Source organism: Chlamydotis macqueenii, chromosome 3 (assembly GCF_036417535.1).
Source record: "Chlamydotis macqueenii isolate bChlMac1 chromosome 3, bChlMac1.mat, whole genome shotgun sequence".
Lineage (NCBI taxonomy): Eukaryota > Metazoa > Chordata > Aves > Otidiformes > Otididae > Chlamydotis > Chlamydotis macqueenii.
In genome coordinates, this window is record NC_141558.1 from 109,731,739 (window position 1) to 109,749,747 (window position 18,009).

Consider the following 18,009-nt stretch of genomic DNA (forward strand, 5'->3'; position numbering starts at 1 on the left):
TTATGAGACTTTTTATGGTATATCATTGTTTGTTATTTAGGCAAGTGCAAGTCCTGAGGAGAATCAAGAAGGAAATTTTGGTTCAGAGCACTCAGCATCACCATCGCAAGGGAGTAGTCAACAGCAGTTTTTAGAAGTGGAAACAAATGTAGATGATTCAATGGATATTCAACAACAGGTAAAACTTTTAAATTTGATAGAAGTTGAAAGGAAAACACATACTACAATGATTTCAAAATGAATGATATGGGTGTATGCTTTCATATAGTCAGATATATTGTGAGTATATTTATTAAATGTTATTGAATGTCTGTTATATCTGACTTCAGGACATGGATATAGATGAAGGACAGGATGTTGCTGAAGAAGAGATTTTTGAACAAGAAGAAAAGAAATCAGCTGTTCGTTCAAGATCAAGAACTCGCTCAAGATCTCGTTCAAGGTTTTATAATTAACTTATATTAAGTAAATGAAGGTTTTCTGAAACAGAGTTGCAATTTCTGATTATCATTCTCAATTCTGTATTTTCCAAAATTGTCATGAGCACTTTCTGGCAATGAAAAAAAAAGTGTTCATTTAATCTTTGTGTGTTAGATGCAGACTTGCTGTATGACAGTTCATTTTGCGTGTCTATGGTTTATTTTAAATTTTTTAAGACCTGTTCAGGTAGCAAAAATAACTAACACTAGCTGGACAGGTTTTCTGAGCTAGAAGAGTAGATACTGTTAGGAAATATTTTGAATGTGTTTTGTTTTAAGCTCAAGATGTGTGTTCTGTTCCTCACACTAATGGCATTAAGTTTATTTCTGGAAGCAGCTGGGGTGAATGTAACAGAAATGTCTGTAACATGCTTAAAAGTTTTTAGTTAAGACAACTAAATTAGAATTTTTTTTTAACTCAGCATACTGAAATTAAGTATTTTGTAGGTCACCAAGAAAAAGAAGGTCTAGATCACGATCTGGTTCTCGTAAGCGTAAACACAGAAAACGTTCACGCTCAAGATCAAGAGAAAGAAAGAGAAAGTCGTCTCGGTCATATTCCAGTGAAAGAAGGGCTAGGGAAAGGGAAAAAGAACGTCAGAAAAAGGGATTGCCTCCTATACGGTCAAAAACACTAAGTGGTAAGTGGCAGCTGCTTACTGTTTTAATAATGTAGTATTAAAGGGGAAAAAAAGGCTTTGTTTTTCATTGAAATAACAAGATCTAGCTTGAATACTCTTACAAAATACAGTAACCATATTCTTTTTTGTAAGATTAATTTCTGATACTTCTTAAAACTCAGACAGGTACATCGTTTCATCTTGGAATAAAGCAAGTATCCTACTGTTCTACTGATGATTTTACTCACACTATTGCACCAATGGTTTTACTTCTGAACAGAGAGTACCAAGGGCTGTCCCTGAGTTGCAATCTGCTTTCTCTTTAGTGTTGTCTTCTGTGGGGCATTTGAAGATTAGCAGCGTTTGATCTGAAAATTGATGTGCTAATAAGACTTTTAAGTATGAGGTACACACTTTGGACACTTTGAATATCTTAGAGGGAGTTTTTGTTAAAATTTTAGAGTGCTTTTTCAACAGCTTTTCACAGGAACATAGAACCCAAGCAGGTAGAAATGTGAAGCAAGTAATTTGCTATCATAAGACAGTCATGTCTTAAGACAGTTTCCGAAAGACTGGATGTCAGCTTCTGCAGAGTGCTGCTGTGCACTGCTGTCATTTCTACAGAGAATTTACATACTAGGAGGAAGGTAGCAGGGAGAAGGAGAACTTCTCTGCACAGTTGCTTAGATCAAAGGGAAATTCACCACAGCTCTCTGGGCTTGGCCAACCAGCCAGTTTTTTACCCAGTGAAGAGTGCACCTGCCTGAGCCATGAGCTGCCAGCTTCTCTAGGACAGTGCTGTGGGAGACAGTGTCAAAGGCTTTACTAAAGTCCAGGTGGATAACATCCATGGCCTTTCCCTCATCCACTAGGCGGGTCACCTTGTCGTAGAAGAAGATCAAGTTGATCAAACAGGACCTTTATATCTGTACTGTAGAGTATTTTATAAGCTAACATTCTATATTTTGGTTGATGTAAATGTCTCTCTTGGCAGTTTGCAGTACTACTCTTTGGGTAGGTCAAGTAGACAAGAAGGCTACACAGCAGGATTTAACGAACTTGTTTGAAGAATTTGGACAAATAGAGTCGATTAATGTAAGTAAGCATGTTATCGTGCATTTTCAGGGATTACTGACTAGGACCTTAAACATGCTTGTGCCTCTGAATTCCTTTTAGCAGCTCAAGCTTGTATTTAGGAGACTTTTATCACTGCTTAGAAACTGTGGCCGTGATACTTGCTTGTTGGTTTGCATGTGCTGTCTTTTGAGGCACTAAAGACCATACACTTCCTGGTAAAATGGCTTTTCCCAAGCACTAACAATTTACGCAGTTTTAAAAATTAAGAGTCTTAACAAATAAAAAGTTATGTCTTTTCTCTTTTTGTGATGTGGCATGGGGCAGGTGTCATTTTTCCTTGGACTAATGGACACAAACTGATGTGTTCCCACATTGTTCTTGGTTACATTCCATACAGAGGGTTCCTTAAAGTGGGATCAATGTGGTTAAAACATTAGGAAGAAAATAAATTGTACTGTAAACGCGTGTTTATTCTAAAATGTGACGATTAAAAAGATGTTTTTCTCGGAGATACGTTTCTCATTATTTAGAGTAATTTAGATTTAGATGTTTAGAGTTGTATTCAGTGTTGCCTATAATTCAAGAGAATTTTGATTTTTGTCTCTTCCTCCAGCAGTTTTAAAGTGCTTCTCATGCTTTAAGTACCTAGGATAACGTTGTATATCTTAAAAATAGTTTTATAAGAACTGCATTAAAATCTGTCATCTTAAGTATTTTTGTTCGTTATGTTACTGCGTGCTCCTAAACCACATAACAGCACACCTGTATTTTTGACTAAAAATAAAAAAGGCAGTTGTGGTACATGATTTGCAAACTTTCAAAGATTACATGCCACATCCTGCTTCTTTCCTAAATAAAATATTAAAGTAGTGGAAATCACGCTTAAGGAATGAGGACTCTACCCTTCAAAAATGCAAGATACTTTTAATCGCTAGTTTGCGCCTCTATGAAGGACTGTTGCTCAGCTCGCAGTGAATTTGGAGCTTAAGAAGAGGTAGCAACCTCTGTTTTTCTCAGGTTGTCATAGTGTAGCTCCCAGTTCTTGCCTGCTCCATGTTGTTCAAATCTTTCATGTCATTTTTAGTGCCCATTCTTCAGCTTGCTGCTGCTTCTTGATAATGTAATAACTGATATATCCTGCCAGTAGCACGCTTAAGTTTTGCTGATGCTCAAAATTGTTAATATTGCCGATTAAGGTAATGATTGTTTACAGTGTAAGCCTTTCCTTTTTTAATATTAGTACTCACTTAGTGTAGTTATGTAATCCAGAGTACTGTTTTTCCTACTTTTTAAGACCTTTGCTTTTTTTTTTTTCATAGATGATTCCCCCAAGAGGTTGTGCTTACGTCTGTATGGTTCATAGACAAGATGCGTATCGTGCTCTTCAGAAACTTAGTTCTGGGTCCTATAAAATTGGATCTAAAATTATTAAGGTAAGTAGATTTTAATCGAAGGATTCTGTCCATTTTAAATACAGTACAGTTTTGATGATTTGTCATTTAGCAGTTGTTCATTCAAATGTACAATATGGAGAAGAATGAAGCAATAAGGTGTAAGTTGTTTTCTTTCTTCTTTGTGTAAAATGCAGCTTTTAACAGACAATATAAAGATAGTAAAATTAAATTTTGACTTCATACTTAGGAAATACTTGGAGAACATTTTGTGTATGTGCTAGTGATGAGAGTACAAGACTGTAACAACCTAAGCCCTGTACGTGGCGACATGGATCACAAATATTAAACTTGATGGTATTCTTATAGAAGTATGTGATTAAATGCTGTGGTTTTTTTCTGCTTTCTCTGATGCTTTAGAATGAGTCCTTGAAATACTGTATGTTCGATTTCCCCGTATGTATTTTAGAATTAATGCAGAACAAATTCAAGCTTTTTATTTTAATTTATCTTCTGCATACCTGTTGCAGAGGCCAGATAAACTTCCTACAGGTTCATATAAAATTAAAAACTTTAATAAATAGTCACTGAAGACTGATCTGCAGTGACAGAAACATGAGGGAAATGGTCTGAAATATTCTGTTCACAGGTTGTATTATTTAACCAGATTATCCGGTTGGGTTTTATTTTCAGATCGCCTGGGCTTTGAATAAAGGTGTGAAAACAGAATACAAGCAATTCTGGGATGTGGATCTGGGAGTTTCATATATTCCTTGGGAGAAAGTAAAATTGGATGATTTGGAGGGCTTTGCTGAAGGTGGCATGATTGACCAGGAAACAGTAAATACAGGTACAGACACTAACAGTTGTTCTGGTAGCTAGAAAATATATTTATTTTGGTAATAGCGAATCCTCAGAAAGTTGGTGGGGTTTTTTTTGTTTGTTTGGTTTTTTTTGTTTTTTTTTTTTTCTAGGTAACACATACTGTTTTTCAATTTACCTAAATTTTACAGGGTACTTGTTTACAATATAAATGGCACTGTAATAATGAAATCTAGATTGTCTTTGTAGATGAGTAGCTAGTTGATTGCCCTGGCAATGAGGAATTTGTGATAAAAGGGCTTAGCTGAACCTTAAGGTTCAGCTTTGACTCCATAAAGTCAAAGAGACAGGAAAGCAAGTAATGTTAGACCTTACTCTGTAACCCAGTTAAGAGGTTTGTTAGGTTTGTGAAAGATTCATGAGTACTGTATTTTCTTGAAATGGATCTAGCACTGAATGACTGCATTATACTGAAGTAAACAGTAGATTAAGACTGTTTTATAACAGCAATGATAATTTTTCAGGTCAAAATGCAGTCTTACTTTGAGTAAAAACTGAGTATAAATGACAGAAAAATTGAAACATGGAACATTACTGAAATACATTCACTCCTGTATACTTGAAATATAAAAAATTTTGAGCAAGTGTCAGAAGGAAGAAATGGGGGTTGGAGTGAGGTTTGTTTAACATGAGGATTCGCTGTCATTGTTCAGCAGCCAGCTAATAACACAGACTTGTTGACAACAGCAGTTTTCAGAAAACTGGAGCGTGCTCTATAGTACAAATTAGTAACAGAATGGTCAGTGAAAAGCCTTGGGAAATTCTGAAAAATGAGTTTGTATACAGGTATAATTAAGCAGAGTATTGCAGGTGATTAAAGGTAATTTACATTCTTTAAAATCTATAATAATAAATAATTGTACTTGCTTCTTTTCATAGTAAGTTTGGGGGTTGTTTGCAATGAATCTGTATAGATTTCAGATTAAAACTTACTGCTTAATAAGGAAGAGGACTTCTTAGTATTTAAACAAAAATAACACATTATTTATCTTTTTGTATTAAAATACACCTTTTCTTAAAGAATGGGAAACAGCCAGAAGCTCAGAAGCTGCTAAAGAAAATACTCAAACTACTCAGAGTGCTGCAGTTGATAAGAGTACAGTTATTACAACGCAGACAGAAGCTTACACGCAACCAGTCACTATGCTACAGGTTTGTATTGGTCTGAGCTTGCAAAAACTGGAGGGCAAACTTTTTTATTCAAGACAGATAAACTTTAATGCTGAGTTAAAGTACTTAAATAAAAAATACTTAAGTCGTGCATCCATGTGTGTTTATCTCTGAAATATTTTAGAGTAGAATCAGTTACTGTGGTTGAGCAAAATCTTTAGTTTCATGCACAACATATCCCAAAGTTGTGTACAGTCTCAAACGAAGGAATGTTTAAGACAGGCAATTGTTAAAAGAAAAAAAAAGTCACGTTAGTTTTTTAAGACATTAAAAAGAGCTTACAGAAAGTATTTTGCTTATAGAGCAAAGCATCTTTCTGTAAGCTAAGCAACGCAATAATCTTTTTTTTCCACTTGTTTCTTATCTACCTGTGTGCATTTCCTGTATCACCTTTGAGTATAAGTTTAAGTATTTTTCTCAGTAATTTTGGGCAGGATATCATAGGGACAGTCTCATCTTTAAAAGATCTGGTTACTCAAGTAGCGTGTTGCTACACTCTATATGCAGCAGTTCGTGGGAGCCTTTTTTTTTTCCTTCTGCTAACACAGAGAAATAACATCCAATCAGTAGCAAGGTATGGTGGAATGCTAGAGGAATAAGGTGTAATTTTTCTTTAGTATACTACACTACACGTGTTTATCAAGTATAAATACAAATGCTCTTTGTCAAACTCTTTAAATCCTCTTTATAGTGGCCATATGAAATTGTAAAATGGGAAGCAGTTGCTTAGTATAAAATGTTTTTGTATTCATATTATTACTAATTATCTTTCCTAATATGTCTAGACATTTCCAGTACTTGAGCTGATGTTAGTTTTTTACTATACTTGTATTTACTTGAATTGAATTTTTGAGCTTTTTTCTTCTCAGAAAAATTGTCTAGTGTACTCTGTGATCAATTTATATTTTTATACATATATTGCTTTTATTCTGCTGCTAATTACTTGTAATTACGCTGCACTGTATCAGAACACGTAACTCAAACAGAAGTTTGATAAATGCTAGATAATTTTCAGGATTTCATCAGGATTATTATTAGCCTTGTAATTACATTCACTAAGCTCAGCTTTCCCGTACTGTTCTAAAATAGGTTAATTTTCCTAATGAAAGTAGAATCACTGTTTTCTAAGTGCTCTCAAATTGCCATACTATCTACGTTTGCCTTCCGTTTCTTTCTCTGCCTTTTCTGCATTCACCTCTCTCCCATAGGTAAATTTTTATTCTGAAGTATAGTGTTTAACCATGTATTTTTCTGTTCTTTTTAGAATAAAGAAAAGATAGCATAGGATTCTTCCAGTGTCCTTGTTTACAAGGACACATGCTTAGTGTAGGTTCTATTTCAGAATGCAATCTAATTCTTCAGGATGTTCAGAAAATTTACAAAGCCTTTGGTACGCTTAGTGCCCAGTATGAATTGTAGTTCAATCAGTTTATTCCTCTTTTAATGCCATTCAGTGCTGTTAAATATTGAAGTTGCTTGTTTTTTCTTTCAATGGAAAAAGATTCCAGTAGCTCCAGCTGTGCCTGCTGTTAGCTTGGTTCCACCTGCATTTCCTGTCACAATGCCTGTCCCTCCTCCTGGTTATAGTGCAATTCCTCCTCCACCCTTCTTGCGAGCAAGTTTCAACCCTTCACAGCCACCTCCCGGTAAGTTAGTAAAAATGAACTTGAGTATGTATGAGTATACTCAGTTTGTGTGCTTCTGTGTACATCATGCTTTGTATAGTTTTCCATCAGGTACTGGTTACTGTTTGAGCCAGTTGACCTTTGAAGCTTTAATTTTCATCTAGTATGAAATTTCCTGTGTCTAATCTAATATTATTTTTACAACTATACTCTGTCAAGAATAGGAATTACAGCAGAATTACTTTTTAACTTTGATAAAAGTGAAAAGTGTAAAATCCTTACACTTAATCTCCTTTCTTTGGAAAATGGTAAAACTCTTGATTTTCTTCTTGGGATATCGCTGACAGAAATAACTTTTAAAGATGCACATGCAGATCATCTACAGTAAAGATGAGGTTGTTTTTGAAAATAACCACGGTTGCCTCTTGTCATACATTTGTTGTTTGCTAGTCTTCAATGATGCAGCTTTTCAGGATGAATAATGGAGGCCAGCTTTTACTGCAAAACTTCATTTGCTCCCCTTGTAGTAATTTGTCATTTTTTTCCATATAGGTTATATGCCTCCTCCAGTTCCACCTGTGGTCCCACCGCCTGTTGTCCCGCCACCTGTTGTCCCACCAGTTGTTCCAACACGTAAGTTTGATTATTCTAGTAGTTGTTTGTGTGTTATGAAAAGCTTAATTTTTTTATATACTGCTTGTTATTTAATCAAAAGCAAGTTAATTCTGTGTAACGGGAAACAGCAACACAGAAGTGATATTTGGCTGGTTTAAGGAGATATTGAGAAAAAATTTATAGAGCTTTTCAAGTTGACTGAAAACTGATACTTACTGTGGAGTTACTGAAAAGAAATAGCAAATTAATTATTTATAATTTTTATGTGTAGTTCAATATTTGAACCTTTCTGTAACAGATATATCTGTTACTTGAGCTATTTGGTGTTAGTCACAGAATAATTTATAATAATCTATATTTGTTTATCCTTTTAATTGTAAAAGTTAACTGTATTTTCATTAAAAATATCTATTAAAGAGTACTGATTGCTTAGGTTGTCTGCAGTTCATGGTCTCTACAAAAAATTTAAATATTACAGTGCTGATTGAAAATAAGAAATCATTATAAAAAATTTTAACACTCAGGGTAATTAATTTCACGTATTTTATCAGCCGAACCTTTGCCAAGCTAATCTTGAAGGCTTGGATATATGATTACTGTGATACACTTCTGTTATTTCTCTGCAGCTTTAGTACAGCCTCCATTACCAATTGCACAAGAGACGATGAAGGATGTTCCTTTTACTAGCCTTGTTCTACCAGTTGGTACCGTTACTGGCAACCTAGGTACTCCAACGTTATCTGCTGGAAGTGTTTTTAATCCTCTGCCAATCAACAAACCAGAATCAGATGAAAAGGGATCACATCTTGCAGACCTTCAGATTTCTTCCAGTGAAAACAATAGATCTGGTAAGAACTGTCTTTATTGTCTGATACAATCGCGTACAGGAAACGTCATACTTCTGAGGCTTTTTTTGCAGGTTGTAGTCTGGAGTATGAAGTTTTAGACTGGGTATCATTTTCAATTTAAGTTGGAGGAGTACTAGGAACCATCTTTGTCATCATCTGATCATGGATTTCTAGCAGCTTATGCTCAGGGATGTTTTCTTCATAGACTGGAGAAGTAGAGCTGAGACTGAGAGCCCTTTAGAAAACTTCTTAAAAGTGCATTCTAACTTTCTGTTACACAAGTGGTAATGGAAAGGAGCAGGAGAGGGTAGGATAGTATAACGTTTATAGAGTTACATCAAAGATTTTAATACTTCCCTTGCATAAATGGGGCTAATGGCTGTGGGATTTGTCAGTTTTAAGCTGTAGAGATGTTCCTTTCTGCGACATGTCTGTTTGTCACCAGTGTGATTAAAATGATGTATGTTCGTTATAGAAACTGAGACAGATCTTGTCAGCAGTATCATCACTGAATGCATTAACTCAATATGGTTTAAGCTGCATTTTGATTTTGATGCTGTGTGTTACATTGGCATTTTCTGTTAACTGTTTTTCTTGTTGCTGCATTTTAGTGCAAAGTGATGTCTCGAGTAGCTCTGGACTTGTTGGAGGAGTGCAGCCACCCAGCGTCTCAAGCAGTTCTGCGCTTCCTGGAGAAGGGCAACCACCTAGTGTTTCGAGTAGCTCTGGACTTGCAGGGGGAGTACAGCCACCTAGTGTTTCAAGCAGCTCTGGACTTGTGGGAGGAGTGCAACCACCAACTGTTTCAAGCAGTTCTGGTCTTACAGGAGGAGTGCAGCTACCTGCTGTCTCCAGTAGCTCTTCTCTTGCTGGCGGAGTTCAGCCAACCAGCGTCTCAAGTAGCTCTGGACTTATGACTGGAGTACAACCACCAAATGTCTCAAGTAGCTCAGGGCTTCTAGCTGGAGTGCATCCACCCAGTGTCTCAAGCACCCCTGGCCTTCTGACAGGAATGCAGCCACCCAGTGTCTCAAGCAGCTCAGGGGTTCTGGCAGGAGTACAGCCACCGAGTGTCTCAAGCAACTCTGGACTTCTCATAATGCCACCACCCAATGTTTCAAGTAGTTCTGGACTTATGGGAGTGCCACCACCAAATATTTCAAGTAGTTCTGGACTTCTGGCAATGCAGCATCCAGCTGGGGTTCAAAACATGCCTCATTTAAATATTAGTAGTCAAAGGATGCCAGGAATGCCTCTCATAGATATCCGTCCAGGCCTAATGCCCCATTCACCTGGACCAAGGTTTCCATTAATGCAGCCAGGAATGCCACCACAGCGTAGTATTCCTCCTCCAGCAATCCTTGATCCGTCTCTTCACCCACCACCTCGAGGTCCTTTTCCTCCAGGAGATATTTTTAATCAAACAGAAAGACCTTTTGGTACACCAGGAAGGCAAAATGTTGATAGCATTTCTAATCCAGAGAAAAGACTACCGCTTGGAGGTGATAACATTCAGCAGGAAGGAGACAGAGATTATCGCTTTCCTCCAGTGGAAAACCGAGATAATCTTAACAGACCCTCCCCAGTGGATGTCAGAGAGCCTGTTGGACGACCGCCAGTTGATCCAAGAGAGGGTATAGGACGACCTCCAGTAGATGGAAGAGAACACTTTGCGAGACCGCATGTAGACATGAGAGAAAATTTTGGAAGACCAGGTATAGATAACCTTGGTCGAAGAGAGCATTTTGGTTTCAATTCAGACAAGCACTGGGGACAGAGAGGAGACTATGATGAAAGAGAGCACCATGCCTTCCCTATTTATGGTGGCCCTAAAGGCTTCCATGAAGACAGAGAGAGGTTTCGACATGTAAACTATAGGTTTGATAGTAGAAGTGGTCCCAGTTGGAATAGAGGATTTGAACAAGATGCTCACAGAGATTTTGATGACCGCCGAAGACCTTGGGAAAGACAGAGGGATAGAGATGACAGAGATTTTAATTTTTGCAGAGAAATTAATGGGAACAGGTTTGGAAGAGACAGAATGTCAAACAACTGGATCCCCCCTCCACATCCACGAGTTTTTGAATATTTTGATGGGGCCACTTCCCAACGCAAAGCTGATAACATGCCCCAGGTAAACGGTGAAAATACAGAGACAGAAAGTCAGCCACCAGCTGCACAGGTGCAGGATGATCCAGAACTTTATGAAAAACTGACCTCTTCCGTCGAGATAAACAAAGAGAAGAGTGACACAGAAGCTGATATAGAAAGTGAACCAGTGGTAGAAAGCACAGAAACTGAGGGGACATAATCATCACTCAGTAGGTAAAAGATACCTTTTGTAAAGTTGTCATCTCTCTGTACTAGATAAATGGCTGACTGGACCATAGCAGTTCACTTTTGTCTGCCAGAATTAAGTTAATCTGATGTTCTTGTTCATCTTTCACTTAAATAACTGTACAACTGACTTGTATAGAACACTGTTCTTAATTTGAACATGGTAGGTAAACATTTTTTTTTTATTTCTCTGGTAAAGCATAAACTTTCCCCCACTTGCTTTTGATTTCACAGAGATAAAATAACAGCTTGTCAAACAAAGACTTCCTATGGAAGAAAATGGAATTTTTTAGATACTACCCTTAGGTTGGCTATCGAAATTGTTATACTTGAAAACAGGTGCTGGTGTATCTTGTCCGTGTTTTTAGGCTGCTGCAGAATTTTAAAGTATAGACAAAGCTGTGATATTTTATGTTCCTACAATTTGGCAGAAAAAGAAATGGCCCGTGTTATTTAAGGAGCATAACACAGAGATTAAAAGTGATTTTGTAAAATCTACACTATAGTCTCTGTTTTCTCTAAAGTAAGTGTTTGTGATTTGTTCCTCGTACTGCAGTGGGTTTAAAAAAAATGAAAAAGTACATTTTAATGTTGGGTGCATTTTGTTTTTAGATGCCAATAAAGCATATTTGTTTGATAACAGTGTTCTAGGTATTGTATTTTTTTGAAAACCTGCAAGCTCTAAAAACTCGGAATCAGCTATGATATGTGCTTAGCTAGTTGTTGCAAAAGGTTGATATTACTTTTGTAAGACCAGTGCAACAGTTATATGTGCAAGAAGCATATGGTTTTTACATCAAAAATGATGCAGTCATATTAGTTTGTGTAAATAACATGTATGTAAATATTTGTGTAAACTGTTTGTAGATACCACTTTTTCTGTGCGTGCCTGCGTATGTGCACGCACTCACAGAATATTGTAGACAGTTCAATAAAATTGAAATGAAACTAGGTTCTAAAAAATTGCCTTTCACCTTCTTTAGGTAGTAAGATAACAAAACTTATTTCACTGCAATACTACCAAGCCTATATTACCTTCTCATGCTCATTGTTACGATGTTCTTACTACTTCTAGAAGGTGGAACATGATACTGTAAGAATATACAGTAGGATTTTAGCTTACTTTTTAAAATGCAGATATGCATGAAGCCAAAACTTAAGCAAATATTTGCATTGTCTTTATTTTGTAATACATTTAGTATTCTGGATAGGTAGTGGTAGTGTTCAAGTCCTTTGTGGTTATTTGTTTTTAGTGACTCAAAGTCCAGAAATGTTGCACGAAAAGTAAAAAGCTGTTGTTGGTTTAAAAAACCTTACATGTTTTTAGCAGAAATGAGGGGGGCTTTGTGTTTCGATGGTTTAATATTGAAGTAGAACCTCTTGTTAAATTGTTGAGATGAATTGACTGCCTAGGTAAATCAGTAGCGCTATTCTCTCCTGTTTCACCTACTTTGCTGCTTGTGTATCCTTTAAATTGGTGGCGAATGATTTGGCTATAGGGTAATGTCAGATTTTCAATTTGTTCCACTCAAGTGCATTTCACCAACTTCTTTCAACATAACTTTTGTTAAAATTCTGTGTCTGAAAGCATCCTTTCACTCAGATTTAAGTTGTTTTTCTCTTGCACAGTAGGATCCAAGGGTAGATTCTGTTACATGAATGCCCCTTTGGTAGAAGAAACATTTTTAGCTCAGATTAGAATTTTGATCTTTAACGTTAAAGCGTTAACATGCAAGCTTTAATTCCACTTCTGCTTCCCCCAAAGGGTTGAAAGTATGAGAATGTCACATGAGTGTAAAGCATAAGCCTGCCTTTGAACGTAGAAGCACGTTACGCATGTGTGTGTTGCCCTCCCTCTGGGAGGTGGGTTATTTTTTCATGCTGCGTCATGGTTCAGTTTTTCAATTACAGGGACTTTTCTTCTGGATAGTAAACAAACTGTCAGCTTAATGAAGGTAGCCCTGTGAAAGAGTGGACTTAAATGAAAGATTCTTTATCTACTCTGCAAGTAGTAGTCATTAGGATGTAGTGAGATACGCATTAAATAATTATTGCTTTGTAATAGACCTTGTTGATGTGTTTATTACCAGAACATGTCTCGGGAGGTGAGATGAGCAATGTTTAAGGTAGAAGTACCTTCATGGGCAGACTGACTCAAAGAACTTGACTGATGCTGCTGCACGACCTACTAGTAGTATTCTGGCCATGCAGATATGGTTGTGTGAAAGTCCAAACGCACAAAATAGCTATAAGGATACTTTATGAACTTAAGGAATTTTCTTTCTTTCATTTTAATGTGTGCAGTTTGTAAAGGCTTCAGTAGTAGACCACATAAATACTCAGAATCAAACACATATTGGCAGTAGCTTTACTTTTCAAACATTTTGTCAAATGCCTCTTTAAAACTGAAAGTTAATCTGTTTTTCATTTTTTAAACTGGGACTGGCAGTATGCTAAATTGCTCATAGTACAATGCTTTAGGTAAATTACCAGGTGAGAGACGTTAAAACGTTTGGTTGGTGGTGATATAAAACAATGTATTATTTAATGATTTCTCATCTTTGTTAATATCTTTTGAGCATTAATAAATCGGCTACTGTACATATGTGTTATACCATCAATTTCTAACAACTATTTTATTTTTTTGTAGAATAAAAGTTTGTTGTACAGTCTTCAGTTGCATCATGTTTACAGCTAGAACGGTTCTATTTCTTACTTGATTAATGTAGCGTGCAGACAAATACTACCAAACATAGCTGTATTCAGAAACTCAGGAGGGACTTAATATTATGAAAACAGTGTACTTTCTTTATCTTGCCAGTAGGAATTTTTAAATCTTTCCGAATTTGAGCAAAGACTTTCTTTTCTCACTGTAGATTAAGCCATCATAAGCCAACACATGCACTGAAAGGAGCTGTCCTGAGATCCAAACCAGTTCTTTAATGTGGTTCATGGCAGCAACATGTAATTTTTTGGTAATGTAAACGGAAGAGTGAGAATGGGACAGAAAGAAGACAGGGGCCAGGCATTTGGCAGCAGGTCTGGCTTATGCCCATTTAAAGATTGCTCTAGTGATGAAAGGTGTCAGTTCTAGCAGCTGAAGAAGCTAATCTACTCTTTACAGAAATAACTTACATTTTGAAAAATATTTCAGGTAGCTTTACAGGAAATACAGTATATTTAGACATGCCCATTTACTTGAAAACCTTACGCATTAGTAAGTTGTTTGATGTATTTATTACCATTTTAAACAGCCTGTGTTTCTGATTTTTCACTGTACTGTACTTGAGCAGAATGCTACATCCATAAAGATTACAAAGATGAAATACAGCCTTCATTTTCTCTAAGGACATTATTTCTTTGCGGAAGCTTTTTTCTATGAAATATTGGTACATTTTCACTTTTATATGTAGTGCTTCTCGTTGTTACAAACTCAAGGGAATAGACTCTGTTAGATTCCTTTAGTTCGGTAGAGTATTATACCTTTCTTCAAGCCATTTCAGTGATATAAATGTCGGTATTTATGAAGTTAAGGTACTCTTACCCTGAATAATGCAAGATAGGAATACTGTAATCAAGCCTGTAGTGTGGCATGCACAGGCATTACTTAAGCACAGCTGGAAAATGATCAAATAACTATCTATAGAAGATATTTATAAAATAAGCCAATTTGTTGCAGAATTCTCTCAAATTGCAGTATCAGCAGTTTTGAACACATGCCAGGATGTGTTATGGTGGTCAGTGCTTAAGATACTCATTTTCTTGATTCATGTTCCCCTAACACAAATCTTTGCATCATTTGATTTGAAACTGGTAAAAATGGATCCCAAATTTCATTCTTTGCATTTTAAAATAGCATAAGAGTAAGGGTGACTTTTTTTCTCTTGATAATGGGAGTTGAACAGATACAATTCAGAGTATCAGGGGTCATCAAGAGTAACTAGGACAAGTTTTTGTTATTGTTAATTCAGGTAATGAAAGGATCAGCTATTGCTCATTTTACATTAGTCACATTTTCCTTTGAAGTAAGCATGTACTGTGAAGCCATCTACTTGTGTAGGTGAGAGATTGATTTAAAAGGCATAAAGACAGGATATTCCTTTTTAATTTGAAGCTGTTTATTTGAACAAGAATGGCAAAAGCGTCTTTCCGCCATGTTGCTTTACTGTATTTGTTTGCATCAGCAGAAGCTTTGCAGTGGCAAAGAGAATACGATATTGCAGGACTTTCTTAATTATAACTAGTCTTACGTTTCTCCATGAAGGGTCATCTTAATGATGTTATTCATTCCACTTAGTCTGTGCAAGTTCTTTGGGTACTCAGCAAACATTTTGAATTTTATTAACTGATGTACATGATATTTCATAGTCAAGAAAAGTCAAGTAGAGCTATGAAAGAAAATTCGTGGCATCTCTTTAAGAGTAATAACTTCCAGGAAAGGTGTACAGGATCTGAAAAGTGATTCTTGTCAGTGATGGGATGGTATGAAAGTCTGTTAATAGGAGTTTTGTTGAAGTTGGTAAGCTGTAAAATTGTTATTTGGCATACTTATATTCCTTTGTCTTGCATAGATTTGATGAAAAAGGGTAGCATCATTGAATACCCTGCTCTAAGTATCATTAGATGCTCTGCTACCAAAGATTAGAGGAGGGGAAGGACTGTGCACTCTTAAAAAAATAAGGAAGGTGTTAAGATACATTGTGCAGTTGAAGATGAATGTATTTTCTCTTTTTAGAAGTTTAAAGTGCACATTTCAGCACTTGCATGATAACAGTGGTATTAGTGGTGTCACTGGTTTACTAATCTTATTCTGTACTTTGTCATTTTTCTTTTAAAGTTAAGTCATAAATGCTAATCTTAACCTTACTCTTCTTCCTATCAGATGAAATCATACCAATGCCTGCAAACAAGGGCCAATTTTGTGGTTTATGAAGAAAAAAAATCTAGTCAGAGAGTATTTTAACTTGTAGAAAGGTTAGTTGAACACTTTTTTCCTCTCTGATTTAATGCTGCAGTTTTCCTCTTGAATGATTTTCTGTATACATATCTGTGTTACAATAGATATGTGTTCACATTAGCATGTATCAAGTTTGCTGCTGAAATGCAGAGAAATTTTGAGATTCTTTTAAGGCAGATGACTTGACATGTTTCTAAAACTAGGGTAAACTTCACAGTCACATAGACTTGTATACTGGAATGTTGTAATTGTGTTGGAGCATTATAATTGTGTGCAGGCCAGTGCAAAAAATCCTTAATTAGGTGAAGAGTATTGAATAGATATAGAATTATTAACTTAGATGTAGATAGGTAGGATTCACGTAGACCATATATGCAGGGACTCTGTATCTGAATGTCACTTCCATGCTAAAGGAGAGATCATATTGTAATGGGGAGGTATTAAGTAGAAATAATGTTAGTATTTAAAGTCCTTTCTAAAAATCCATTCATCTCTGTCTAAGCAAAGGAAGCTCTATCATTGTCACTTCAGTTGATCAAGTGAAAAATTGACTTCAGATTTATGCTGTATCTAAGATAATCAGGTCTCATTCTGCAATGCAATTTTAAGTGTGCCTTAAGTTTTTTCCCTCTGAAAAGAAGTATGTATTTCGAATTATAGACTAAAATGTGGACAAAATCAATAGATTTTTGTCTTTAGAATTTGAAACGTAATTTTGGGTTCAGTGATTTTCTTCAAGAAAGTCTTTGTCATTTCAGTAGTGTAGATACAGAAGTACTAAATGAACACTCAACTTCAGAAATGTTTACTGAAAGTTATACTAGTCTGTCCAGTTAACTTTTCATGTATTTTCACATGCTTGCAATACATTATTTTTGTCAAGTACTACCATCACATAATTCCTGTTACCACAAATTAGAAATATCTTTGAATTATGTAATTCAGTTGCATAATTGAATTATTTAAATCTAGGACCGTCATAAGTCTTTCTCTTTAAACTCATGATACGGTATGACTACCAATATAGGAAATTCACTGTTGAGAACCTTCTTGTTCAAGCTATCTGTGATTGAAAGTAAAATACTGAAAAGAAATTGAATTGCTCACTGATTAATTTGGAGTTCTGGTATTTATTAAAAGCAGATTAATGGCATCTTCTCAAATTTCGTGTTGATTTAAAAATTCACCATACTAGAAATATGAATCTGAGATAATTACTGATTGCTTTTAAGTATCTCAGTAGTTAAAAGGGTGCATTTCACATTAGTATCCCAGTTTAGAAAGTTCCAGCTACATTATCATTTGCTTTATACTATCTGTAGAAAATAGTTTTCTTGATAAAAATTATTACATTACTTTCCATGTTATTTCTAGAGGCTTTAAAATAATGCTGCTTCAGTCTTACTACTAAACCAGTCTGTGATACACGGCCTCACTTGTTTCCTAGTGGGACATTCCTGTTGGCTTAATTGGATCCAGAATTTCAAACGCGTTGTCTTGTGTGTCTCAGTTTCTTCTTCAGCGGTATTTAGAAAAGCAGGTGGCAGAAGATTAGCTGATTCTAGTTTCATTGATTTCTCTACTGCTTTGAAGCCCAAAGCCTTCTAGGGGATAGTTTTTTTTTAATTTCAAATCCTGTTCCTGTGTGTAAGTATTTATGAGCAGGCAACCCTAATAAAGATTGTATCGAGATTCTGAGAGTGTGTTGGAATAGATTGTATAAAATGTCTGAAGAAAATGGCAAGCACTATACTTCTCCAGTCCTGTGCTAGGAAATTCATGAAGTGAAGGAAAGCAAGCGAATTAAAGCTGGTTAAACACATTGGTCTTATTGTCTACCTCTCCCCAAATGATAATACTTTTAAAGTAGCTCTTTTCACTGCAGCACATAGAGCAGCCCTGTAATACACGATCATTGTTCCTTGTTAGAATCCATTATGTCCTCTGGCTTTCTTTTTCCCTGTCTGCTTACTGCTTTTTTTGAAAGGTTGCATTTCATTTAAATAGC

The 18,009-nt window shown here is 35.9% G+C and overlaps 1 protein-coding gene across 4 annotated transcripts in view; it reads left to right on the plus strand.

Annotated features, from left to right (window-relative positions):
- Positions 1-18,009, plus strand: part of SCAF8 (SR-related CTD associated factor 8) — a 171,319-nt gene that overhangs the window by 47,236 nt on the left and 106,074 nt on the right. For 2 of the 4 annotated variants that reach the window (XM_086743406.1, XM_086743404.1), the window contains exons 10-20: positions 41-178; positions 330-442; positions 927-1,120; positions 2,094-2,194; positions 3,496-3,609; positions 4,261-4,417; positions 5,471-5,601; positions 7,121-7,265; positions 7,797-7,877; positions 8,486-8,707; positions 9,319-11,032. In XM_086743406.1, coding sequence (XP_086599532.1) covers positions 41-178; positions 330-442; positions 927-1,120; positions 2,094-2,194; positions 3,496-3,609; positions 4,261-4,417; positions 5,471-5,601; positions 7,121-7,265; positions 7,797-7,877; positions 8,486-8,707; positions 9,319-11,018 — 3,096 coding nt within the window. In that variant the 3' untranslated portion in view covers positions 11,019-11,032. Of the gene's footprint in view, positions 1-40; positions 179-329; positions 443-926; positions 1,121-2,093; positions 2,195-3,495; positions 3,610-4,260; positions 4,418-5,470; positions 5,602-7,120; positions 7,266-7,796; positions 7,878-8,485; positions 8,708-9,318; positions 13,717-18,009 lie in introns of those variants that run through there. The other 2 variants (XM_086743403.1, XM_086743407.1) reach the window with 1 other exon arrangement.